This window comes from Mustelus asterias, chromosome 1, assembly GCF_964213995.1.
Source record: "Mustelus asterias chromosome 1, sMusAst1.hap1.1, whole genome shotgun sequence".
In the NCBI taxonomy this organism is placed as follows: Eukaryota; Metazoa; Chordata; class Chondrichthyes; order Carcharhiniformes; family Triakidae; genus Mustelus; species Mustelus asterias.
Genome location: NC_135801.1, coordinates 20002751 through 20030361, shown reverse-complemented (window position 1 = coordinate 20030361; position 27611 = coordinate 20002751). Strand labels below are relative to the sequence as shown.

The 27611-nt window shown below is 39.7% G+C and overlaps 2 protein-coding genes across 4 annotated transcripts in view; one reads left to right on the top strand and one right to left on the bottom strand.

The window, feature by feature from the left end:
* Window positions 1–8324, bottom strand: part of wfs1b (Wolfram syndrome 1b (wolframin)) — a 30683-nt gene extending 22359 nt beyond the window's left edge. Inside the window, exon 1 of the mRNA XM_078210208.1 lies at window positions 8146–8324. Coding sequence (XP_078066334.1) covers window positions 8146–8257 — 112 coding nt within the window. The 5' untranslated portion in view covers window positions 8258–8324. The remainder of the gene's footprint in view (window positions 1–8145) is intronic.
* A 461-nt stretch (window positions 8325–8785) lies between these two features.
* Window positions 8786–27611, top strand: part of LOC144492052 (SWI/SNF-related matrix-associated actin-dependent regulator of chromatin subfamily E member 1-related-like) — a 50466-nt gene continuing 31640 nt past the window's right edge. For all 3 annotated transcript variants that reach the window (XM_078210206.1, XM_078210207.1, XM_078210205.1), the window contains exons 1-4: window positions 8786–9090; window positions 17164–17255; window positions 20088–20254; window positions 26429–26508. In XM_078210206.1, the coding sequence (XP_078066332.1) occupies window positions 8795–9090; window positions 17164–17255; window positions 20088–20254; window positions 26429–26508 (635 nt within the window). In that variant the 5' untranslated portion in view covers window positions 8786–8794. The remainder of the gene's footprint in view (window positions 9091–17163; window positions 17256–20087; window positions 20255–26428; window positions 26509–27611) is intronic.

The following is a 27611-nucleotide window of genomic DNA, read 5'->3' as shown; positions in this document are numbered from 1 at the left end:
GATGAGGCAATTACACAAATGTGCAGCTGCTAAATTAAAATGTTTAGTTAAATGTTAACATGGTATCAAACATTTGTATTTATAACATTTTTTGTTAATAAATGTTTTCCATTGAACTTTACAAAATTCTACTAATGCTTTATTGAAACATTAAAACAAACATTTAAATATTAAATTATACAAATGCTTTATTGAAACATTAAAACAGAAGTTAAATATGAGAATTATAAATTAAGCAAGGCAGAACAATACTAACGATAAACACATTTAGATTTTCCACAGCCCAAAATGTAAACTCTCCTTTGCTCAACCTCATGCACTAAGGTATCCAAATTGTGGTCCGAGAGGTTCTGACCTCACACCTTCCCAATCAAATCTTCAGTCTCCGTATTCTAAATTAAAACATACAAACACTTAAACATTTCACACATAAAATTATATAACATAATACAGATTTAAATAGCTTCTCAGATTTAGAATAAGTAACAAAACCTATGTTCATTTATACATTAAATACTCATCTTCAATCAAAAAAAATTACATTTTAAATGAGCCAATAACAATAGGATTAAGTACTTAAATAAATAGCAAAGATTTTTAAAAAGCTTCAACACACCTTTTATAACAGCAGGGAAATCCTTCTCTGTTTTCAAAGCAAAACTGCTATTTCCAAGCTGGACCTCACTGGGCGTTCCCAGTCTGGCCGCGTCATAAGGGGACATGATTAGGTTCCTCCTGCGTTGTGCTGGGGCCTACAGAGATGGTTCTGCTGAAGGCCTAAGGCTGCTACTCCCATCGGGAGTTCAGGCTCAATTTTTAAACTCAGGTAAGTGCGCAAAAAATGATTTTATTTCTGGCGGCCCAAGGCTTTTCACTATAGATCTAAAGTCATGGGCCTACGTTTTTTGACAGTCAATTGAGGACAGATTATTCAAAATGAGCACATCTGAGGCAAGCTTTTCCCATTTATGTCGTTACCAAATTTGTTGAGATAGTCTTTGCACTGTATTGTGTATTAAGACTATTGAATTTTAAAAGCTACAAATTCAAACAGGTTGCAATATGGGGTAGAGACAATAGTACATATGGTACAGAAATATTTGGCCCAACTGGTCTATGCTGGTGTTTATGTTTTACACAAGACTCCTCCCACATTACCTCAATTAACCTCATCAGTCCTTTCTCCCTTATGCGTGTATCTAGCCTCCACTGAAAATGCATGTTTACTATTTTTCTCAACTATTCCATGTGGTAGCAAGTTCCACATTCCCAGCACGATGAGCAAATAAATTTAACAACAGTCAAACTTGGTGTCAAATATTGGGGAAAAACCAGTGATTTAAATAAAGCATCAAAAAATGCCATTGCTAAATGGTGGTTCTGGCGACGAAAACTTTCCAATGATCAAGGTGTGTTTTCTCAACAGCTTGCATTTATATAGTGCTTTTAAAGTAGCAAAAAGCCCCAACACATTTCAACCAGAACATTTTGATGAAACTGCAACAAGAATGCATGAAACTCTTAACACTGATTTTTCTGGATAAACAATTACAAAATACTACATAAAGAAATTTCCAATAGTTTCTTGGAAGAATTTGGGAAGTTTGTCATCCCAGTTTGTTCCTACAAGAGAAAAAACAACAACTAGCATTACCTATAGTGACCAAGTTCTGTATTATATATAGTCCAGCACAACATGCATGAGCTTCTGGCTGGCTCCAGATATTTTAGTCCAATATAAACAACTTTTACAAGTTGGTACGCAAATTAAGACCCACCACTGCTTAACAACACGTCCAATAAATTAAATTCAATGTTTAGCATTCAGCATTCCAGAATTTTACAGTTTAGAGATTACAATCCACAATTCCAACCATTTCTCATTCTCAACCATGATCAGTGGCCTAGCAAATAATAAATCTTACATGCATGTTTTATATCAAGAAGCAATACCAGATACTAAAAAAAGTGGTATCTCAAAAATCTTCATTATTTATCCTCTTCCCTACTCATTCTCACTAAGATCTTCTATTATGATCAATGCTAATCGAGTGCTTTCTGAACTTCCTCATGGCTGTTCACATAAAAACGTTGACAAAAGGATTTTCAGCCCACCCAGGTTGCCCTGAAATCTCCAAGGATTTTAAGGGGGCATTAAAAATAAAATCTGACATGGGAAAAGTGACCGTTTTGTTGAAGCCTACACAGATGCAAATGGGTAGCAAAGAGGCTGCTCACTTTCCTTTTGCTGCGTGAGGATCGGGGGTTGGGGGAGACAGGAGACAGTAAAGGCAAGGATGGACACGTCAGGAATCCAATGGTGGGAACGCAAGGGTAGGGTGATCGGAGACTGGAAATCATGCAATGAAACCTTCTGGAACATCTGCAAATGGAGTTGACAAACCCTAGCTAATAATTATTGCCCACCGAGGCTGAAATAAGGATACAGCGAAGGTTTGAATTGCGATTTTGTATGGGAGAACGGTTAACAACTTTGTTAAAGTTGATTACTGCTATTTGGCGAGATTACTTTCAGGACCTTAACCAATGGCATAATAAAGGAACATTTTAAAATGTTTAGAGCCAGTGTTAAATAACAAAAGACAGAGTCAGAAAGAAAAAGTGTCAGAGCAATTTTAAACATTTCACTATCATAATGTATAAATAGATTATGAACAATCTGTACAAACAAACTAGCAGTCAGACTAATAAAATACACAAGAGAAGGTCCTATTGTTTTTGAATATGAGTAAACACTGAACTTTGACCATTTTGCACAAATTTCATAGACAGGTGACAACTCCTTCAACACCTGTTGAACCTGTCAAGAAAAGGATCTTATTTTTCCTTTACATCTGCCAAAGGAAGTCCTAAAAGGCTTTATTATTGTCTTATAGTCTTGGATAAGTGTATAACCAGCACAATTGAAACAGTACTTTCAAAAGATCGGTAAATTCAATTCTTTTGGCTACAAAGGGCTTTAAGAGTTTAAATTTATAACTCCACAAGATCAATATCAAAAGGTTTGTAGCAAACAAAAAGAACCAAATTGTATCCCATTCTTTTGCATGCAAAACAAAGTCTGGAAAGGGGTTAGCAGTCAAGTTGGTTCAGCTAATCAAATAGCTTCAGCTTCATATATGGAATAGCTCAGATTTTACTGTACAAATTGGAACTGTTTCATAGTCGGTGAGTCATTTAGCTAGAATCTGCACATAACCTGAATAGAAACAAATGCTGTGAAACTGCACCAGCAAGAGTCAACTCGACTGTCGGACCTGCTGAGATTTTCCAGCATTTACTGTTTTTGTTTCAATTAGAATCACATTCTCCTCATTCCAAACCAAAAGTTTGAAGAGCTACAGAGAATTAGCAAAACAAAATCCATATAGGCGAGATACGACAGTAGATTTATATGGAAAGGTTTCGACTGATCAGTAGCAAAGAAAGATTTGCATTTATGTACTCTTACAACCACTGAATGTCTCAAAGTATTTTGGTGCTAATTAAGTATTTTTCTTCTGAAGTGCAGTCACCGTGTAATATAGGAAACAGAGTAGCCAATATGTAGTAACACAGTAAGTACTCGCAATGTGACAGTGACCAGATAATCTGTTTTTGTCACGCTGATTGAGGGATAAATAATCATTAGGACATCAGAGATAGCTCTCTGGCTCTATATCAAAATAATGCTGTTTTATTTGCACCCAAGAGGGCAGACAGAACCTGTTTAAAGTCTCATCTTCAAAACAGCATCTTCTAGCAGTTCTGCATTCCGTCAGTACTGCACTAGAATGCCTGGCCTGTTTTTCTGATGCTCAAATTTAAAGTTTTGAATGGGATATGCTGATGAGAATTTGCAATCAGGCTGAGGAGAGCAGGGAAGAACTAATAACAAAGGCTGTTCAAAAATGAACTAACGAACTTGGAGCAGATTATCAATTCCTGCTGAACACCACCTTTTACCTGCAAAACAATCTGATCCCCCTTTATTTTGCTTTGTCCCCTATCCTTTGCTAAATTGTCATTCGACAAACAAAAAAACACGACAGATTTACTGAGGAGAACAACAAACTTATCACTTTCTAAACAGATTCAAGTTGGCACACGAGTTTCTTTTACTTCACCAACGGTCCAGGTAACTCAAATCCAATCACAAATGAAGGAGAGAAAAATAATGTTCATTGCTGTGTCATTCATATCAGCACCACACCCGGAGGCTTTTTACAGCCCATTAAATACTTTTGCAATGCTTTGTGGTAAAATGTGGGAAGCACTATCTAAGCACAGCAGGAACCTTAGGTGAAGGGGAGGGAACGGTTACAAACTTAAACAGAAAGTTCAAGTTAACCACAAGACTTTTTGATCTCTGCTTTTTGCCACTATGATGTGGAGGGCCACTATTCCACTATTTGCCACTATGGCAGTCCTCTCTTAGTAACAGGCTCTTAAAGATTTGTTTCTTTTGGCCCATTTACTTCACATTTTGTAACAAGCATTATTCTCCTTATTTCCAAATCCCTACGTGGCCTCAGCTCTCCATTATTTCTAATCTCCTGCAGCTCCACAACCCTGAGGGGCTCTCAATTCTGGTCTCTTAAGACCATAAGAAATAGGAACAGGAATAGGCCATTCAGTCTCTCAAGCCTGCTCCGCTATTTAATAAAATCATGGCTAATCTTGAATATCTCAGATTACAATTGTTTCACCACTGGCTCTATGCCTCCAGTTGCCCAAACCTTAATCTGTGAAATTTTCTCACTAAACCTCTCCGTCTTTTGACCTTTCTTTTCACCTTAAAACCTACCACTCTGACCAAGCTCTTGGCTTTTTTCCCTCATATCTCTATAAGTAGCTGGGTGACAAATTCTGCTCCCATGAAGTACCTTGGAATTATATATTACATTGAAGGTGCTATACAAAGAAAGGTTGCATAAAGCAAAGGTTCATTACTATTTGGGGAGGTGAGACTTTTTGATTTGCACAAATGGATCATCATCGAGTCCTATTTCTATTAATTATTTTCTATTCATTCATGGAATGCATGGAATATACATACATATAAAGCATTATTTTGATGAAAGTGTATTAGATGCAATGTTTCACAAGCACGGAAGTCAGAACAATGTAAGTGTTGTAATTGGAAGTTACTATACTCAAATGGATGGGATTTGCAACCAAGGTGTGTTTTGTTTTTTTCTTATTTTGGGCATGATTCCAGCATTCATTCTTCTACACAGTGCTGTTCTAACTATACCTGCCAAGAGATTTGCTGTCATAACATGTCATGTTTATCTGTCATGTGCCCATTCTCCCATTATCCACTGTAGTTCATCGACAATTGCTCTGTGATGTCCAGCACCCAACCACATCTACACGACCCCTCTTTCTGTTGCCCTCCACTTTTCCCTTCAGAAGAGGTGTGTGGAGCTTTTTGGCTCAGATCAAATGGCCAAAATATGGATATTTTATTTCCTGGATGTCATTTTTTAAGAGTTCTTTATGTTTTTGCAATTACAAGCACTTCTTCAATTGGCTTATGGTCTGTGTACAGAATTTTTTACCATCTTAGCTTCCATATTTCAAAGGCCTCTATTTTCTTCCAGAGATCTTTGCTTATTGTCCAGGTTTCTGAGGCACACAGGAATGTGGATAGAATGCAGCATCTTATGAGGTTTATCCTTGTTACAAGCTTGAGTTTTCTTGTTGATAACACAGTTCATCTTCACAAAATTACTTCTGCACATCTCTATCCTTTTAATTTTGCATCTACCATCTTCTGTTATCATTTGTCCTAAATACACAAACTTATCTACTTATTGCAGTGTGACACAATTACAGACTATATTTGCAGTCTCTTTCATTTTGCTGTCCCTTTTCTCTGTGTGCCTCTCTATCTTTTGAGCACTTATAAAAGAATGTGAGAATTTGAGAAAATTCCATGTTTTCAAGATGTTCACAAGGAAGATGACAACAAAGAAACCATCCATTCAACCCAACAGGTCTGTACATGTATTTTATACTCCTTGAAATGTATTAAATGATTCTGAAATACTCCTCATGGTTGCAGATTTCACATTCCTATCACGATCTGAATAACAAAGTAGTATCATTTACATCCAAAACGTTAACTCTGTTTCTCTCCACAGATGCTGCCAAACTTGCTGAGTATATCCAGCATTTGCTGCTTTTATCCTAAATTCTCTATTGGATTTAAGTATTAGCAATTGCCTTTTATTCATGGCCCCTGGTTCTAGACTCCCCCACAGGTAGAAACAGTTCTATGTTCACTATTTTACAAGTGATTGCCCTTTACAAGTATTTCATATGCTGTAAAGTGGACATCAAAAGCACTATTTTTGCTTAGGTCTTTAGGATTATGAAAGGGTAGATGTGGGCACAAGAACAGTTCAGTGGTTGGGAATTCTGCACTGAGCAACTTACTTCCTGACTCCCCAAAACTCATCTACAAGGCACAACTGAGGAGTGTGACAAACTACACTCCACCTGCCTCAATGAGTGTAGCTCCATCAACCTCAAGAAGCTCAACATCATCCAGGACAAAGCAGGCAATCTGATTGCCTGCCTGCTCCCCACCCCACTGCTGTCATACCCACCTCCCTCCACTGCCGACGTGCAGTTGCAACACTGTGTAGTATCTACAAGTTGCATTGTGGCAACTCACCTCCAGCAACATCTTCCAAACCCATGACCACTACCATCTAGAAACACAAGGGCAGCAGAGGCATGGCATCACGACCACCTGCAAGTTCCTGTCCAAGCCACACACTATCCTAATGGAATTATATTGCCATTCCATCACTGTCACTGGGTCAAAATCCTGGAACTCCTTCCCGAACAGCCGTATCTACACCACATGGATTGCACTGATTCAAGGAAGGCATCTCATCACTATCTTCTCAAGGGCAACAAAAAGACTGGCCCAGCCAGCGACACCCACATACCATGGAATGTTTTTTAAAGCATCATGCCAATTCCCAGCCTTCTTGTTTTTAGAAAAAAAATGAGTCCCAGCCTGTGATTTTGCATATGCTATAAAACAGTGGAAAATTAGATGTGTATGCTGACAATGCACTCTGCATTGTGAGCATAAGATCCACCCTTTGATCTCCAAGTTGATCTATAATATTAACTAACATCTTTTTCTAAAAGCCAATTGCAATAACTGACTTTTACATCCAGCATTATGATTATGAGCTTTCTAATCTGATTAAAAATGCAAATCTGCCTTTTTGCTTTGCAGATTGGTACCGACTTCTCTAATTTCTTTATTACAAGTTACATTCTGACGCCACTGACAAAAGTGCCATTTCACACAGGATTATTTCTGGTAATAACTTGGTTTTGAAATAACTGCACAATTTCAATCAAAAATTAATAACTCAAATGACAATTATCAAAAAATACAGTTAGATCAATGAACAGCAAGCAAATTTGCACAAAACTGCAACTACAATTGTAAAATCAATGATGCAGTTAATTTCTATCAACTAGGAATTCTGTTGTTCGTAGTTCAACAAGTGATGCAAATAAAATTCCTAATATGTACACATATATAAACAGCACATAAAGGGTACATGATTGAAAGCATACCACATTTTCATCCTGCCAAGAAATGCATACAAAGCTCTTTTACCTTGGCAAACAAAAGATTTGTCAAACTTTGGAAAATGTACTAATCCTAATTCAAGGTGCACACCCATTTGGCACACCCAAGACATTCAATGTGGATGGCACAGTGGCAGTGGGCAACACAGTGGCACTGCTGCCTCACAGCACCAGGGACCCAGGTTCAATTCCCAGCTTCGGTGACTGTCTGTGCGGACTCTGCACGTCCTTCCCGTGTTTGCACGGGTTTTCTCCGGGTGCTCCAGTTTCCTCCCACATTCAGAAAGATGCGCTGATTAGGTGCATTGGTCATGCTAAATTCTCCCTCCCTGTGTACCCGAACAAGCGCCGGAGTGTGGCGACTAGGGGATTTTCACACCAACTTCATTGCAGTGTTAATGTAAGTCTACTTGTGACAATAATAAATAAACTTAAATGTTGTGACTGGGACAAATTTTCCCCCTTCCTCTGAGATTTGTAATCCCAAAGCGCTGATGGCTCGGAGTGAATACTGACCGTCTTCTGACGCCGGGCAGGCGGGCGAACCGTCCTTGCGCCGCCCATCTCCGGCAGCGGCATTCAGCTGGGACTTGCCCGGCTGCGGGCTAGGCTGCTGATCTGTCTGCATCTCCTCCGGGGCGCTGCTGCAGTCTGACTGACTCCCTCGCGTCCGCACCAGAGTAAGGCCCCGCCCCCCCCTTCCCCACGGGCGTTGACCTCACCGGGCCGCGTTCTGATTGGTGGATGGGCCCGCGCCGCAACGCTGTGACGCTTCCTTGTGACGTCACGACGCAGCGGGCGACGTGAATCACGGTCCCTCTAACTGCTCGATACCCTCTTCCCCTCTCAAATTGAATTCTTCGGCGCAAGTAGATGTTTTATTGAAATCGACCAAACCTCCTCTATTGAAGACCTTGGCTTCAGTGCCCCCCCCCCTGTGATTTTATTGATAGATAGCGCCAAAGAAAGGAAGGTGGCTGTCGTCCGAACGGCGTAGGAACTTCCAGACGATGCAGCCACCGGCCGTTGGAACGCCGGGCGCTCCGGCTGCGCGCGCAGCCTCGCGTACCCGCCCCGCCCCGCCCTCTGGTCTGGCCCCGCCCCCTGGGTAGTCTGATCTCATTGGCTGGTGCTGGGCTCGCGCTTGTTCCCGGGCTGCGCTCCGATGAGCGTGGAGATGGAGCGCGACTCGGAGGAGATGGAGCGAGGCGGCGGCGGTTGCCCTCCGCCGGCCCTGGCGCGGACCCAGTTCACTCTGTCCCCCTTCGCCGCCCTTCAGCTGAGCCGGAAAGCGGCCACCGCCGTCAGGGCAAACCCGACCTCTTGCTGTGCCAGCAGAGGAGGGCGCAGTGGCGCCGCCGTGACGGCCTATAGCGGCCACAGCGCGAGCAGGGAGTCGGCCCCTTTCATGGAGAGCGTGCCGGTCACTGTCTCCTTGGAGAATCTGGATGGTCAGCACAGGTACGGCGGGAGGGGAGCCGGGGTTGTCACTGCACTTACCACAGCACAAAAAACTGGCCCTTCGGCCCGACTAGCCTCTGCTGGTTGCACAGTCATCACATTCACCGCATCTCATTGTCTCACTCTCATCAAATCAACATAGTCTGTCTCAGCTTAAGACAGTTTGATTTATTATTGTCACATGTATTGGGATACAGTGAAAAGTATTGCTTCTTGGAAAGACATGCAGGTTAGGTGCATTGGTCATGCTAAATTCTCCCTCTGTGGACCCCAACAGGTGTGGTAGCGTGGCGACGAGGGGACTTTCACGGTTACTTCATTGCAATGTAAGCCTACTTATGACACCAATAAATAAGCTTAAACTTACAGACAAAACATACCGTTCAAAGAATATGGGAGAAGGAAAGGAGAGGGTGCAGAATATCGTGTTGCCGTTGCAGGTAGGGTGAAGAGAAAGATCAGCTTAATTTATGATGGGACCATTCAAAAGTCTGAGGACAGCAGGGAAGAAGCTGTTTGAGAGGTGAAGGGGGAGTGTAAGGAGTTTGTGAAAGGGAGGAAGAAGATGTAGTACCCAAAGCACCAGGGAGAAACCACTCAAGTTTCACTGTTTGTAGCAAGGGAGTAAGAAGTTTAACAACACCAGGTTAAAGTCCAACAGGTTTATTTGGTAGCAAAAGCCACACCAAAGCAAGGGAGCCAGTCACTCGGGCCATCCATCCCTTTTGAGACACCAACTAGTTCAGCTTTGACTGCAGAGATTGGATTCCACAACCACTTGCATTTATCCAACAACAACTTGTATTCATTTATTCAATGCTTTTAAGGTAATAAACCCCCAACAAGGTGTTTTGCAAGTGTATTATAAAATTAGATATGTAATGAGATGTTAGTACAGATGATCAAAAGCTTTTTTTTGAAGAGCTAGGTTTTAAAGATTGTTGTAAAGGAAAGTGAAGGGGTGTGGATTCAAGAGCTATGGACCTAAACAGTGATGGAGCAATTAAAATCAGGGTTACTTGGGAGACCAGAATTAGATGCGCCCAAATATCTCAGTAAATAATTCTCTACTTGATTGGATAGATAAGAATAGAACCAACTGAGAGCAGTTTTGATTTGATGTGATTTATTATTGTCACATCTATTAGTATACAGTAGAAAGTATTGTTTCTTGCATGCTATACACACAAAGCATGCCGTTCATAGAGAAGGAAAGGAAAGATTGCAGAATGTAGTGTACAGTCATACCTAGGGTGAAGAGAAAGATCAACTTAGTGCAAAGTAAGTCCATTCAAAAGTCTGATGGCAGTGGGGAAAAAGCTGTTCTTGAGTCAGTTGGTATGTGACCTCAGACTTTTGTATCTTTTTCCCAATGGAAGAAGGTGGAAGAGAGAATGTCCAGGGTGCGTGGGGTCCTTAATCATGCTGGCTGCTTTTCCGAGGAAGCGGGAAGTGAGACAGAATCAATGGATGGGAGGCTGGTTTGCGTGATGGATTGGGCTACATTCACAACCCTTTGTAGTTTCTTGCAGTCTTGGGTAGAGCAGGAGCCATACCAAGCTGTGATACAACCAGAAAGAATGCTTTCTATGGTGCATCTGTAAAAGTTGGTAAGAGTCGTAGTTGACATGCCAAATTTCATTTGAGAAAGTAGAGGCGTTGGTGGGCTTTCTTAACTATAATGTTAGCATGGGGGACTAGGGCAGGTTATTGGTGATCTGGACACCAAAAAACCTGAAGCTCTCGACCATTTCTACTTCATCCCCATTGGTGTAGACAGAGGCATGTTCTCCACTACGCATCCTGAAGTCGATGACTGTCTCGTTCATTTTGTTGACATTGAGGGAGAGATTATTGTCGTCGCACCAGTTGATCAGATTCTCTATCTCATTCCCGTGCTCTGTCTCGTCATTGTTTGAGATCCAACCCACTACGGTGGTATCATCAGCAAACCTGAAAATCGAGTTGGAGAGCAATTTGTCCACACAGTCATAGGTGTATATGGAGTATAGTAGGGGGCTGAGGACACAGCCTTGTGGGGCACCGGTGTTGAGGATGATCATGGATGAGGTGTTGTTGCCTATCCTTACTGATTGCGGTCTGTGGGTTAAGAAGTTAAGAATCCAGTCGCAGAGGAAGGAACCGAGCCCCAAGCCACGAAGTTTGGAGATGGGTTTCGTAGCAATAATGGTATTGAAGGCTGGGTTGTAGTCAATAAATAGGAGTCTGACATAGATGCCAAATGACATTGGTGAAGGATTGAAGGAGAATGGAATGGTCAACCATGTGAGAGGCTGCTGACAGGTTGCGAAGGATGTGGAGGAACAGTTTACCTTTGTCATGGTCATATAGGATGTCATTAGTGACCTTGAGAGACATTGCGGTGCTGTTGCAGGAGCAGAAATCTGATTAGAAGGACTCAAACATGGAGTTCCAAGAACGGTGGGAATGGATTTTGGATGTGACAATATGCTCAAGGGCTTTGGAGAAGAAAAGTTTGGTCATGGTAGTTTGCAAGGACTGTGGAGTGTAGGGTTTTTATCATGGCGACAGATTTAAAGAAGTGATCGGCAAAATCTGGAGAGAGAGAACCATTAACCATCAGTTAACATGGGGACCAGAAGGGGAAATTGGGTGATCAGCAGTTTTGTAGAAATAGGGTCATGGGAGCAGCAAGTGGGTCTCCTGGACAGGATGGACCCAGGGAGGGCATAAAGGAAGATAAATAAATCAGGAAAAAAATGTGACTTCAGGGTTAGGGCAGAGGCCACTTTGGAGCTCTCACTTTTTGTTAGCACTGCAGCTGGGGGAGAGGGGCGAAAGCTTAAGGTGATTTGATGTATGGACAAGAAGTCAGGGGTTATCTTTGCATTCTAGGGTTATCTTGGAATCGTGAGCAGTTTTAGAAGATGAGCAGAACCTGTGGTCCAGCCCGATCTGGCAGTGGAATTGTTTACCCCACACATGAACTGGAGGAAGCGCAGATAAGGGTAATACAAAGCGATGAACAAGGCGAGAGAGTAATTGTTTCCTACAGCTCACAACATAGTAAAACATTCCAAGGTACTTCACAGGATCATAGACCAACTTAATGTAGAATCGCATAAGTAGACATTAGGATGGAGTGGCCAAATATCTGGTCAAAGAGCTCAGTTTTCAGAAGCATCTTAAAGGAGTAAGGTGAGAGTAAGGAGTGATGTTTAGGGATTTTGTTAATTGCATTCTGGATGCAATCATGTTTATTGTGACAATTGGGGTTTATGTTAAAGATTAAATTTTAAAGATTGAATAAATTGACTTGATTTCATGCAGGAGAAAAAAGTCTGCAAAATAGCCAGAACTTGAGTTGGTGACGGACGGTGCCACTAACATGAGCAGTGCTATTGTTTTCCAGTGATCCAATAAATACATTTTACTTTAACAAGATTCATTTATTGGTTTCAACAGTGTCTTGAGGGAATGCCATTTTGCTATTCACTCTGTTAATAGTAATTGGATGGAAAATATAACTGATCATTTGATCCACTAGTTTTGGGAAGCAGAATGATTATTTTGCTTTGATGTTTAGCAGGGAAGCAGGTCAATGTCACAGGAAGGTGAGAGTAGGAATTACATAACTGCATTTAAATAAATGAGAAATATTAGGTCACTATAGTCAAACTTAGAGACTAAGACCCTTTGTTTATGAAGCTGTAACAAAAGCCAACTAAGCGCCAATGTTTAATTCTAGAGGATTAGAATTGAACAGTCGAGAGATTATGCTGAGTCTTGGTTGGATCACATTTTGGAGTATTGTTTTAAGAATTGGTTGCCATATTGGAGGAAGGATATAGAGGGGCTGGAGAGAGTGTTGAAAAAAACTCACCAGGAAGATGCCAAAACTGAGAGGTTTTTGAGTTGATTTATTATTGACACATGTATTGGTATACGATGAAAAGTATTGTTTCTTGCACTATACAGACAAAACATACCATTCATAGAGAAGGAATAAGAGGGTGCAGAATGTTATGCCAGTTAGGAAAGGTTGAACAGGTTGGGTCTCTTGGAGAGAAGTGATCGAATAGAAATTTTTAAATTACAAAAGATTTTGATGGAGCTGCCACATTGTTTCCAGATTTGATGTAGAGCAAAATTGGTTGCCATCGATGTAAGTTGATCATGAAGAAATCAAATAAGGAATTCAGAAGAAACTTATTTACATGGAGAGTGGTGAGAATGTGGGATTTGATGCAATAGGGAGTGGTTGAGATGCATACTATACCAGTAGATGTGTCTAAGGAGAAGCATGTAAAAGCAGAAGGTGATAGCTGGTGGATAAGGAGGAGATGGAGTGAAACATTGCCACTGGCAAAACCTCTTTCTTTGCTGCATATCCCAAGTAATTCTGAGGCAAATCCTGTTTTTTTTTTGAGTACTTTGGTTGTAGAATTTCTATTGGTGTTTTGTAGGTCCCATGCATCCATTTTTTTCACATGGAAACTGCAAATCCTCGACTTGATCACATACAATACCACTGCACATGAAATTTTGTGTTAAAATCATTTACCCAAATAACAAAATTTTGCATTTGATGTTGCATTATGACAGATCTCTGCTGACAAAATAATTGTTATGTAAAATAGCTTATTGTTTGAAAATATATCATAACTCAGTAACACTTCAGAGTTCAAACAACAGTAATACACTATTGAACTTTCCTCCCACTTTTGACAGCTGAATCACATTAAGTTGTAGTTTATGCTGATTTTCTTTTCAAGACTTGTTCAGATTTTCATGCCTATTGCTATTATATATTTCTAGTGTGTAGAAGTTTATATCTTGGCTTTTTCATCGAAAAGCCTTGTCACTGGTTTTTCAGCAAGTTTTGACAGTACAAATATATCACTGTCAGGAATTTTTTATTTACATTGGTAAATGTCTGAAGCATATCTTGCTGACACTGCAACATCTAATACAGTATTTTCTTTAGGATGCATTGACATCAAAATTGTTATGGGATGTTTTCAGGGACAGTGCATCCATTGTTCTGTTTACATTTGTGTGGGGATTCATATTAACTATAGAAACTGGTGGATAAATCAAACCACCACCACATTTGGAGTTTGACTTGGGCTTTGAGATAAGCAGTAATTGGCTGCTGTGACGGAAGTTGCATCTGCTTTTGAATACATTTTATAGTACAATTTTGGAGCAATTGTCTGGATGCTGCTAAGGTGTTTGTTTTAGTGTAACGGAAAATATAAACATTTTGAGGCTGCACGTTTTTGCTTTTCTCTTTTTTGTGGGGGAAGTGAAGTCGAGATGTGTGAATTACTTAGCACTATTCATCAATGGCAGCTGGATGTTGAATTTCACAGCCTTTCTGAATTCAAGTGTTTATTTGTTCTTTACACGTTTCAAACAAGAGCTGATTTAAAAATAAAGTTAAGTTTCTCCTCATTAAAATAATTGGCATTTGGCTCTAGGCAATTCATGTCGCTGTTACGCCTGTTCTTTACACAATCATGAAAATTCTGCTAGTTTTCTAAGCAAAACAAATCCCCTTCAGAAATGTAATCTGCACTCCCAAATTTAATTTGTCTTTAACAATTTTTGCTGATAAACGTTTTCACCAAATACAAATTCTGCATATTTTCTAGTTAAAGATGGTTCTGACATTTACAAATGTGCAGCAAAATCTTTCCAGTGCAACTTTTTTGATAGAGAAAAATAAGTTTTAGAATTTATTGATGAATTCTAAAACTTTGCATTTTTTTCCCCATCAAGGGGAAAGGATGGCCAAGGATAAAAAATACAGTTTGGAAATTGTATTGACTTCGTAGACAGTATACAATCACACAAGGCTTCAAATCAAGAAGGTACAAAAACACAACACAATTCCAAGCTCTCTGCTTTGCCAGGGTAAATTGGCCGTCACAATAGAGATGCATTTTGGTTTTATTAAAGTTAGTGTTTCATTGGGTAATGGAGGTCAACAAGTCCGCTCAGTCCACGTAGTATACATACAGTGTTGTTAGGAGGAAGTTCCACAATTTTGATTCGGTGACAGCGAAGGTGTGGCTATATATTTCCAAATCAGGATGGTGTGCGACTTGTTGGCATTTCCAGCTGTCTGCTGCCCTTGTTCTTCTAACTGGTAGAGCTTGAAGGTTTTGAAAAGTGCTATGAAAGTGAGTTGGCTAGGTGTTTCATTGCATCTTATAGATGGTATACACTGCTGCCACTGTGTGCCAGCAATAGAAAAATTGAGCGTTTAAAGTAGTGGATGAGGTGCAGATTAAGCAGATTGCTTGATTTCTCCTGCACGGTGTCAAGGTTCTTGAATGTTGTTGGAGCTGCACTCATCCAAGAAGTGGAGAATATTCCTTCTCACTCCTGACTTGTGCCTTGTAGGTGGCATAGTCTTTGGGTGTTAGAAGGTGAATTACTCATCTCAGAATTTCCAGCCTCTGACCTGAACTTGTAGCCACAGTAGCTGATTCAGTTAAATTTCTGGCCAATGGTAACCCTCAGGATATTGTTAATATAGAATTCAACGATGATAATGTCATTAAATGCCATGGGGTAATCTTAAATTCCCTCTTGTTGGAGATGGTAATTGTCTGGCAGTAGTATGGTATGCGTGTTACTGGCCACTTAGCAGCCAAGCCCAAATATTGTCCCGGTCTTGTTGCATGCAACGATATCTGATTCAATATCTGAAGTGTTGCGAATGTGAACTGAGCACTGCAATCATTGTGGAACATCTCCAATTCTGACCTTATGGTGGAAGGAAGATCATCAAAACAGCTGAAGATGGTTGAATCTGGGACATTATGCTGGGGAACCCCTGAAGCAATGTCCTGGGGCTAGATGATTAACCTTCAATAAATGCAGATATCTTCCTTTGTGCTGTGGAGTTTTCCCTCTAATTCTCACTGACTTCAATTTTACTAAGGCTCCTTGATGCCAGACACCAATTAATGCCTTGATGTCAAGGGTAATTGCTCTTGGCTCACCTCTGGAATTAAGCTCTTTTGTCAGTGTTTGAGCCACAGTTGTGGTGAGGTCTGGCACCAAGTGGCCCTGGCAGAAGCAAAACTGAGCATCGATGAGCGAGTTATTTAGATCTCTATAAAATAAAAGAAAGCAAAATAAAAATTAATACTATTTTCATGCTCACAAACAGAGCTTTCACATTTTAAAAATACTAAACTGCCTCTGAGGCTTTACCTTGGATGCAGAAGAAAGGAATAATCTGGATATCCAACTTGATAATTTCTTTCAGCATAGACATTTTCTTGTAACTGCTTAATCACTTAGCTGTATCATTTTTTTGGTTGTTTTTATTTCAGTGTTTGAGCAATCCTAGTGCTGCAGTGTAATGGAGCTAAAATGCAGCCAGTGGTTTTTGCCTCTTCAAAAAAAGGACAACAAAAAATTTAAAAGAAACCGTGCGTAAACATTTTTAAAAATTTGATCTAGAACTTTTTTCCAGCTCTGCCATCTTGAGTTTTACACTGACATCAGCTTAAAGGTCTTGGCCCTGATTTCATGTATTAATTGGTGTCCTCATGTATTCCGAAGGAATGGCTCCCATTAAGCTCCAATGGAACTAATTCGCCTGATATATTTTCCAGCTTTGAGTCCAGGATCCTGTTGCAAAAATTACTACATTGACTTTTGATTTAAGACCGCCAGGAAAGGGAAAATTTTCTCCAGAAAAATGGATCTCAACTTTACTCAAATTTGAATAATTTCAACAAGTGTCAGACACAAAAGTAAACTAAGAAAATGTTGTGATGGGGTTGGGGAGGGAGTATGCGGACTCAGTTGTTGACTAAGGTAAATTTTCTGTTTAAACACCAAAGCAAATGTTATTTTATTTGCTTTAACGTTCTATTTTATGTCACAGCTAAGACAAGCCAGCCCAACCCTTTTGTCATTTTTGATGTTTTTTTTAAATAGTGTTAGCTCATGAGGACTGTTGACTAAGGGATTTGCTTCTTGATTTGAATAGCAAAATAATGAGTAATTTTAAGTTTGTTTTTCTTTCCTGGGGCTTGTTTTGACTGCAATTTTTATTAATTTCAGAATAGTGTGTGTGACTACAGATGCTAATGGAGGTACATTGTCTTATGTTGGCCAGCTGAATTCGGATGTGAATTTGGAACTGCAGGCTGCAGGTAATGGTCTCATGTACAGTTGTTGGCGATATACATTCCGTCAAAGTGGGTCTTATTCTGTGTTGGGATGGGGAAATAAGTTCATAGTAAATGTTTTTGTTCATTTGCTAACTAGTCGGTACTGCCCAGCCTGCAATTTGTTACGCCAAGGGATTGATTAAGCGTCATGATATGGGAATGCACATGGGTTGGAAAAATTAAAAGTGCAAAAACGGATGTTGAGCTTAGCACAGTGGATGCATTGTCACCTCTGAATCAGAAAATCATGGATTTGAGTCACAGTCCGTAGACACTTGAGTATGTAATCTGGACTAGTGTTTCACTGTAATGTTGACAAATGCGGCACTGTCAGTTGCTATCTTTTGAATAAGTCTTCCCTTTCAAGCAGCTGTAAAAGATTCCACTGTGCCATTAGATAAGACAATGGAACATTTAACAGACGGAGGAGGTTTGACAGTGTTGAAGTGCAAGGAGTGAATGGTTTAGGTTGGCACTTTGTGAATTGAATATAGCATGGAGGGAAAAATATGCAGGATGCCACTTTGTAACTCAGGAGGAGCACAAGAAAAAAAGTGCAAAGGAGCAATAAACATAACAAATGTCTATGAAACATATGAAGTTTATTACAATGGGAGGAGGTGATAGCCTGTAATTGGTTGGTGAAATTGGAAACTTAGTGTAGTGTGTAGTTGGTACAAGCCATTGCTTTTGTTTATTGGAGCTTCAGCATGCTACATTTGTTCTAATTTTAAAATGATGTGTATTGCACAGGTTTTAGCATTCAAATTGTTGAACCTAAAAATGAAGACTTTAGTTTATAACATACGAGAAAGAAAATAAAGGGTTGCTGTTTGATTTTCAGGTGCTCCTTCTTCATTCTCACTGATTCCTTTATTAGGTTATACAGTCACGTAATAACATTACCTTCTTTATTTGTGTTGAATATTTTCAGGGTTTCTTTCCTTAGATAGACAGGATAGCATAAATATCAAACTAAAAGATTATAACACATAGCATTCAATCTCAAACCAAGAATTAATCAGATCAAAATAGTAGACTAACCATATGTCAATGCTGGACTTTAAAATTTTGTTTTGCAAATCAACACCTTTATTTTGCAACACTTCTTGTGCAACAGTGATTCAAAAACAGAACAAAGAAAACATACAGGAAGTGAGTGACACCAGTTTTGATTGAAGTTTCCATAATAATCAAAATAATTTTTATGGAGTCTATATATTAATGATTTCACTCCTTGGGGAAATCAAGTTTACAATAATTGTGCAAACCATTTGTAAGATTAAAAAGAAACCTGGTTTGCTGACATTTTTATGTTAGTTATTACAGCTCTTGTTCCCCAATGTTAATAGTGCTTTCGAAATCATGTTTTTCCTTTATTTACCTTGTATTACTGTGGGCCAATGCATTCGTGTGAAATCACCAAAGTAACCATAACATTTCAACACACCGGATTTAGTCTCTGCTAACAACAGAACATGGCATTGCTGGATTATGCCCATCATGCTTTAGTAACAGGGGGCAAGGTGTCATCACCCATGAATTAAAGTTGTCTGCCCTGCCGTCTGAAAAATCTTTGTCCATCACCAAAATACAATTCCCAATTTGCAATGATAAACTAAGATCTGATTCATCTCAAATTTCAATTATTTGATGCAATGAAACACAAATCAGGCATGCATTAGCAGTTTAGGTAAATTAGTAGAAGACCAAGTAAATCTGCATGGTTCTCTTATTTCCAATTGTCTCCCCTCTCCCCCCCTCCTTGCTCCCCACCCAGCACAAAATTAAAATGACTGACACAGGGTGACCTTGCTTGAATTTGTCACCTCCATCTTTGCTTTTTTGCGTGCTACTGGTGGTGTTTTGCAGATGAATTTACCCACCTGCATATGTTATGAACCCTAAAAAGAGCAGGTATGAAACACAAGCTATTGGGGGGAAAAACTTAATAGTCTAAGTATAAGAATTTCTATTCTGTTTCTAGCCATCGATTTAATTCCTTTTCCGGCGCACAGTCTGAAATCGGAGGAAACTGTTTGCAATCTTGGAGTTGTATTTGACCCCAGGCTAAACTTTCAACCACATCACTATGACTGCCTATTTCCATATCTTTAACATTGCCTCCCTCTGCCCCTGCCTGACCTCATCTGCTCAAACCCTCATCCATGCATTTGTTATCTCGAGACTTGGCTACTTGCTCTCATCCTTTTCCCCTGTACAGTTTCCATGTTGAACACTCAATGTAAACTTTACCTAAATGATACTTTTGAGCTTTGTCTCAGCCTTTCTTAAAGCAAGTTTGGAAAAACAATGAAGTTGATTATTGTTATAAGCTGTACAGGAATAAGCAGACAATTGCTCAAGCTGTAAAATTTACTTCCAGTGAACACTGTCTCAGCTGGAAGCAAAAATGACAAGTTCAAGTCCAGACTACTGGAGAAGACTGAGGCTTTTACAGTACATTACAAATTTGAACAACTAAAGTTTCCAGGACAGATGGAGATTATTTTATTGTTTTGTGACATGTAGTTTAATTGATTCACTTTTTTTTCTTAACCTTTTTTATTGGCATTGTGATTAGATATTCCAAGCTAGCTGTTTTGATAATGGTTTCTCTTCGTTAGTTTGCTAGCTAGTTTCACTGCTTTACATTCCCTCCTTATTTGGATTTGCTAATGTTTCACTTTGAGTCAACCAACAAAGTGTAACGTCATAAATGAAAGTGATGAAAAGGTATTAACGGAAGTATGTACAAATGTAAGCTTTCTAATGTAGGTACTTCACACTGAATGTTTTAAAAATGTGTTTCAGTGTCTCCACAGTCCTTGCTGCAGCGAGATGGTGCTCTTTCAGCTGGCAATCCACTGCTTCAGATTCACCCTTTGGATGCAGGATCGCAACGTCTGCAAAATGTTATTCTGGAAGGACAAGGAGAAGGTAGCAGTGGTACAAAGGAAGTAGAAAATGATGAACCAAAGGTATTTATGTAGGATTGGTGGAATTAGTGGATGTTACAGAGTAGGATAAACTTCCCAAATCAAAGTAATTGATTATCACTATTTTAGATGCCAAGTATTTACAAAAAGATGAAAAATTTGTTTGTTGTGAACTTCAATTTTAATTTAAAATAGGAACTTGCATTAATATGGCATTGGTGGAAGTACCAATCCTGCCCATGATGATATCCTGATTTTATTGGTGCTGTGTCTTTCTTTATATAGCTCACCAGAGCTTGTTCATATCCAGAGTAGACATGAGAGGACATTAAAGTGAATAACTTATTGTTTAAATTGCACTAAAGAAGTGAAGTGTTGGCAAACAGATCAATTTAATTCAAGGTGTGTTTAAATAAAAGGGATACAGTTCTTTTGAAGAACTGGTAATTCTATTTGTGTGGTAAAATTGTTGGTTAAAACCTCTCGGATATCGTAGTCATAACATCACAGGGAGCTGTTGCTTGAATGGATGGAAAAAGAATGAGGCCTACTGCAACAATGCAGTCCTACAAATTGCATTTTGGGCATTGTGTTTTATGAACAAACTATTGAAATCTAACCTCTTTTGGATGAGACTATACCCCATTAGCAAGTTAACCTATATATAAACTACCTTATTATGTCATACTCAGCACAGTACTGGGCAATGATCATCTCCAGCAAGAGAGAGACTAACCGTCACCCCTTGACATTCAATGGCCTTACCATCCTTGAATCCCCACTATCAACATCCTTGGGATTACTATTGATCAGAAACTGAACTGAAGTAGCCATTTGTGACTACAAAGATGTCTAGGAATCCTGCAGTGAGTAACTCACTTCCTGACTTCCCAAAGCCGGTCCACCATCTACAAGACACAAGCCAGGAGTGTGATGGAATATACTCCCATTGCCTGCATGAATGCAACTCCAACAACACCCCAGAAGCTTGATACCATCCAAGACAAAGCAGCACACTTGATTGGCATCCTATCCACAAACATTCACTCCCTCCACCACTGATGCACGTTAGCAACAATGTGTACCATTTACAAGATGCACTGCAGGAACTCACCAAGGCTCCTGAGACAGCATCTGCCAAAAGGATCACTACCATCTGGAAGGACAAAAGCAGTAGATACATGGGGCCACATGGAGGCTCCCCTCCAAGTCACTCACCATCCTGACTTGAAAATATATCGCTGTTTCTTCACTGTCATTAGGTCAAAATCCTGGAACTCCCTCCTTAATGCTGTTGTAGGTGTATCAATACCATGTGGACTGCAGTGGCCCAAGAATTCTACTCACTATCACCTTCTCAAAGCAATTAGGAATGGACAATAAATGCTGGCCTTAACAGTGAGGCCCACATCCCTTGAATGAATAAAACAATTTTGTTTGAATGTTTTAAATAAGGATGGTTACTTGGATTTTTTTAATAGCCTGACTACTGTATTGACTACTGTAAGAAAGTAAATAATTATTTTTAATTTTGAGAATAAACACTGATTGTAGGATGAGCTTCCTTTGCCAATGCATTAGTTTGCGTTTTTGGGTGTGTCAATTTTTCCAGTTATGGTTATATCCCAAAACATGCACAACTGGTTTGCTAAGAAATTGCACCCTTTGGCCGAAGCTTTTAATAACTAGGTTGGGTGGAAGAGCGGAGATTGGGTTGGGGGGTGGCGGGGGGGTGGGGAGGAAAGGAGGGAGGGATTGGGTGAAAGTGGAAACAGGATGGTGAGTGGGGCGCAGGATGGGGGAAGCACAGGGCTGGAGGGTGGGAAGGGGGTGGAGGAAGAAGGGCGAAATGGGAAGCAAAGGGCAGTGAGAGGGAAATAGCAAATGTTTGTACTTTGTGCCATGTTTTATTTATTCAATGCTTTCTGTGACTGAACTGAAACAAAGCAGCAGTTGTTTGCAAAAGAAGTCCTGCTGTCTCAGTGAAATTTGGTAGTGGACTGACTAATGCACTAAGCACTGGAAACATTGACAAATTTGGCTTTGGTGTAGAATTCTGTATAGTAGGAGTGAATGAGAATCGGTATGCTGGGAAATTGTGGTTAGATTATATTTGCATAGAATCATTTCAAGAATTTGAATATATATTTTTTATTTGTACAAATATTTTTATAATAGGCATTGTTTACACAGGCTCAATTAATTTTAAAGTGAAATGTATTGGAACGGCACGTCTGCTGTGGATTTCTTTTGTAGATTATTAACAAATGATCAAATAGTTGAACCAGAAGTAGAATTTGAGGAGCAAGTTTAATTGACATGGGCTTGGCATTCTAGAACAATGAGATCTTGTAATTATAACTTCCAGTCTATTGATTCAATATTTGTGTGCATTGGCAAAGGTGAGTGCATAAATGCTGGTAATTTTGTGTGTTTGTTATTATAACATAATAGCAGGGGCAGAGGGGGGGTGGAAGTGAATCAGATTGGAAGAGAAATGTTACCAATTGTTTTGCTAATTTCACAATGTGTAATTAAAGTGAAAATAGTTGTGGTAGCAGAGATTTTGCTAAATTTAAACCTCTGACAGATAGTGTCATTATCTTGGTAAACCAAATGCATGAAGCACTGTGGCTCCTGCTTTTGATATTTTTGTGTGGCTAAAATTTGACAATTTGAAATCGCCACGAATTACCGAACTTGTTTGAATGATAATGCATAAAGTGCTCTTAATGGTAAGTTCAATTCTCAAACAAACTAAATATCAAACTTTCAGCACTGGTGAGCTGGCTGCACATCAGAATTCAAGGTGGGAATGGGGGAGAATCACAGCCACCTCTTCCTCCTGGTAGCTCGTTGCATTTTTCTTCTATCAAAATCGTGCCTTAATAAAGGGAGTTGCTTATATTAGGAAAAAAATGAGTGAGTCAACATTTGGTGCAGTATATTTTGTACCAAGAAAAGTTGAGTAGTTTAATTAAACCTGGTGAGAAGGAGGCTAGTTGGTTATAGGAGTTAACAGGGATGAGAGATTCTATTTTCTTTTTATTCACTCTTAGATTCAAGAGAAGCATATTGTATTTTATTTTGCTGCTTTTAAAATTTTTTGTTGCCTCAAGTTTGAACCAAGAAACTAGATTTGTCCATTGTACAAATCGCCTCTTGTGCCACCTTGTGGCAATTTTGATTTCTAGGTTGTGAAGTCTCTTCTATTGCGAATGTAATGCATTACATCACTGTAGCTTCTTGCTCGAGGTAACTAAAATTGTATTGTCACTGTAATTAATATCTTGTTGATATAGTGAAATTGTAATATAGCTCCTGTTGTGATGATAAATGTTAGGCATTTCGGGCATTCCAAGTACTCCTAAGTATGAAGTTCCTACCACTATAATGAAGGTGTTCATTTAGTTCTTTTCACAACCTCAGTGCACCCCAAAGAACTTAATAGCCAGGGAAGCAATGTTGAAGTGTAGCCGCTGTCATATGAAACATGGCAGCCAGTTTGCACACAGCAGAGAATTTGTTTTTAGTGATATTGGTTGAGGGCTAAATGGACAGGATGCAGGGATGCTCTTTCTCAAATTAATGATATGGGATCTTTTAGGTTCAGCGGAGAGGGCAGCCTTGGCTTCCCTTTTATGTCTCAACTGAAAGATGGCATCTCCAGTAGTGCCACTGAATTTTTGTGCTCAAGCCTCTTTGTAGTGAGACTTGAATCCATAACCTTTTGGCTCAGGTGGCACAGTAACTTCATTACAGTCTGTATGTAAGCCTAGTTGTGACTAATAAATAAACTTTTTAAAATAAAACTTTAACTTAAAAAACTTCTGGATGCTCATTAATATTGGTTAATATTGGTTAAAAAACAGGAAATGCTAGATGTGTTCAGCAGCTCTAGCAGCACCTGTGGAGAGGAAAACAGACATTTCAAGGTCGGTGACCTAAATGTTGTCTATATTTCTCAAATTCAGCAGCAGTGCTGAACTCTCCCAATTAGCGAAGTCGGGGTTAATCCAGATCATTTACCCCAATTTCACCATCTGATTTGGAAAGACTAGATCTATCCAAAATACCAACCCATATTTTTCGATCCAGACTGAGAATGTGAAATTGCTGGTGGGGGAAAAAAAATCAATTGGTGTAAAAGCAGAAAGGCCTGTGGTTGGTGCCAAACGCAGTTTTCAGATACGGGGGAGTTCAGCTTTGCTTCTGATCTGCTGTGCGATACAGGAAAACATCTGTTTCTGAGATATCTCTTGGTAAAAATGAAGAGAAACAAAATCAATTTCCTGCCACTGCCCTCCTACACTGTGAATTAAGCTAAGTGGCAGAAAAGGAATTGCTCAATGCAGTGAGAACACTGGCTAAATTAAGGAAAAATGTTGTACACCTCAGAATGATTTGGTCATTTGAAAGCTGATAGTGTTGCAATTTGATTGCAACACGGGTTTTGATGTCAAATGATAATGTAGTGCAAGTAACAGCGTGATAATATTTCAAGTCCTGATTCATCCACATCACCAGCATTTAAAGCAGTGTAGTTTTAAAAATAGAACATGCAGTAAGGCATCTCTGGTAGTGAGATTCTAGGCAGCCATTTGATCTTGAAGCTGAATTGACATTCAGAAGCAGTTTCAATGTCACTCCTTGCATAAGGTGGTAGTAAGAAATGCTTGATAGAATTACCGTGTTTTAACTCAGTAGAAATGATCAGTTATCCATTTACGGATTCTGAACTTTAATACTCGCCCTCGATGCTGGTATCTTTTGTTCATGACAAAGGAGGATTTTTTTTTTCATGGTAGTTAAGTATGGACACATTTTTCTGAAAAATATATATTTTAGCCCAGGGCAAGGATATGCCCTTAATTTTACATCTGAAAAAAAAAACAAATTTCAGTCAAAACACTAATGCCAACTGGCATCAAGGTTGAAAAAGTGCACGGAATAAAACGAGGTTAGTCAGGGAATAATTATTATTTGGTACCAAGCCTGGATTCTACATGATTTTTGGCTGTGCTGTATACTGAGTGATTTTTCACTTGATGGGGATGGTCACGTGGGTCTGGAAGTCCAGAGGTCCAGGCCAGTGATCTAGAGACACTAGTTCAGTTCTCACCATGGAAAGTTGAGAAACATATTTCAGTTAATCAAATATATTTGGAATAAAAAGCTAGTAACTGTCGTGGTGATTATGTAACTTCTAGATTGTTTAAAACTCATCTGCGCTAATGTCCTTCAGGGAAAGAAGTTTGCCATGCTTACCCCGCCTGACCTTTGCTGTGGGTCTGGAGTCTTTGGTGGTCATCACTGGCAAGGCCAGCATTTGTTGCCTATCCCTAATTGCCATTGAGAAGACGGTGGTGAGCTGCCTTCTAGAACCTTTCTGTAGCAGTTTGGTCCAGCCCTTTGACTTGCTAGGCCATTTCAGAGGGCAGTTAAGAGTCAACCACGTTGCTGTGGTTTGGAGTCACATGTAGGCCAGGCCAAGCATTACAAAGATCATGACTTAAAGGACATTAGAGAGCCAGATGGATTTTTGCAACAATCATAATTTCATGGTCACCATTACTGAGATTAGCTTTTAATTCCAGATTTCTTTCAATTGATTAATTGAATTTAAATTCCACCAGCTGCCATGTCAAGCCAATCAGTTGTCACCATTACCTTGTGGACAGTTTGCCAGCATCACCCACATAGAAGCCCCACAATGTAGGAGGCCATTCAGCCCATTGAATTTCCATCGACTCTCCAAAAGAGGATCCTACCCAGGCCCCTTCCCGTAACCGTCATATTTATCCCGCTACTTAACCTACACATCTTGGGACACTAAGGGGCAATTTAGCATGGCCAATCTACCTAACCTGCACATCTTTGGACTGTGGGAGGAAAGCGGAGCACCCGGAGGAAACCCAAGCAGACAAGGGGGGAACTTGCAAACTCCACACAGTCAGTCACTCAAGACCGAAACTGAACCTGGGTCCCTGGCTCTGACTTAATTAAAAATCAATTCTGTATAGTTTTAAAAAATATATATTTATAGTTAAATGTGCAAGGGATGTAATCAATGGTAAGGCTAATTTGAAATCTGAATTTTATTGAAAAACGAGAATGAGATTTTGTTCAGAAATTGCTTCATGTATTGAAATGTATTTATGCCAGCTGAGATAGCATCAGCCTCACCAGCCTGACGCTGACATCTTTTTGCTTCAGAAAAGAAAAGGTGGTTGGCCCAAAGGCAAGAAGAGAAAACCTCCAAAGGATTTTGCTGCACCACGGGCTCCTACCACAGGGTAAGGAAATGGTTTCGCGTTGAGTGTCAGTTGTTGGTGATGCTATACACACGCATTTATGTTTGCGAGGTGGATCTTTGACAGTGGCTGACAGTTCAGCCAACATAACCACTTGTACTGACATCTGTCCGTTCAGTCATTAAATTGTACAGTGTACCATGCCCACCAATACAAATTGATTTTTTTTAAAAAATCACATCCCCTGTAAATTAATGATAATATTTGTGTCCAAGTCATTGATGAATCCTTGATTGTATCTAATTGAAAGCAATACAATCAGGTTTGCAACAATATATTCCTGAATTTTGAATTAGTGTCCAACGTTTTTACTATATTAAATAAAAGCATGAACCCACTGGTTGTTCTTACGTCAGTGCGAATTCATCATAGCTAGAATCATAGAATCCTACAATGCAGAAGGAGGCCATTCGGCCCATCAAGTCTGCACCGACCACAACCCCACCCAGGCCCTTTCCCTATAACCCAATGCATTTACCCTAGCTAGTCTTCCTGACACTAAGGGGCAATTTAGCATGGTCAGTCCACCGAACCCACACGTCTTTGGACTGTGGGAGGAAACTGGAGCACCCGGGGAAACCCATGCAGACATGGGGAGAACGTGCAGACTCCACATAGACAGTGACCAAGCCAGGAATCGAACCCAGGTCCCTGGCACTGTGAGGCAGCATTTGAATTTGAGAATGCCCAGGAATAAATGTTGGTAATCTAAATCCACATCCTCTCCAGCATGTGTCCCCGTTATTCCTGTTCCATATAAAAATAATGCATACAAGTCAGAACGTGCAATTGTAAAAATCAAAGGAAATAAAACAAATGCTTTTAGATGTGTTTAGTATATAGCTCGCCACATCTATGTATCAAACACCTCCCAAAAAATTTGCAAGTATGGACACGAGCACCAATTTTAACAACTTGCTGCACAAAATATGGGAAAAGGATGACATTCAAGCGTTTGGAGATTGAAACTAAATTGAGTTTGAAAGAAATCTGTGTCAAATGAGTGCTGTTAAATAATGTAGATCAGTCTGTCCTGTAACTTTAGTGTCCTCACTGATCATCAGTAATACTGTGCAAAATAACCA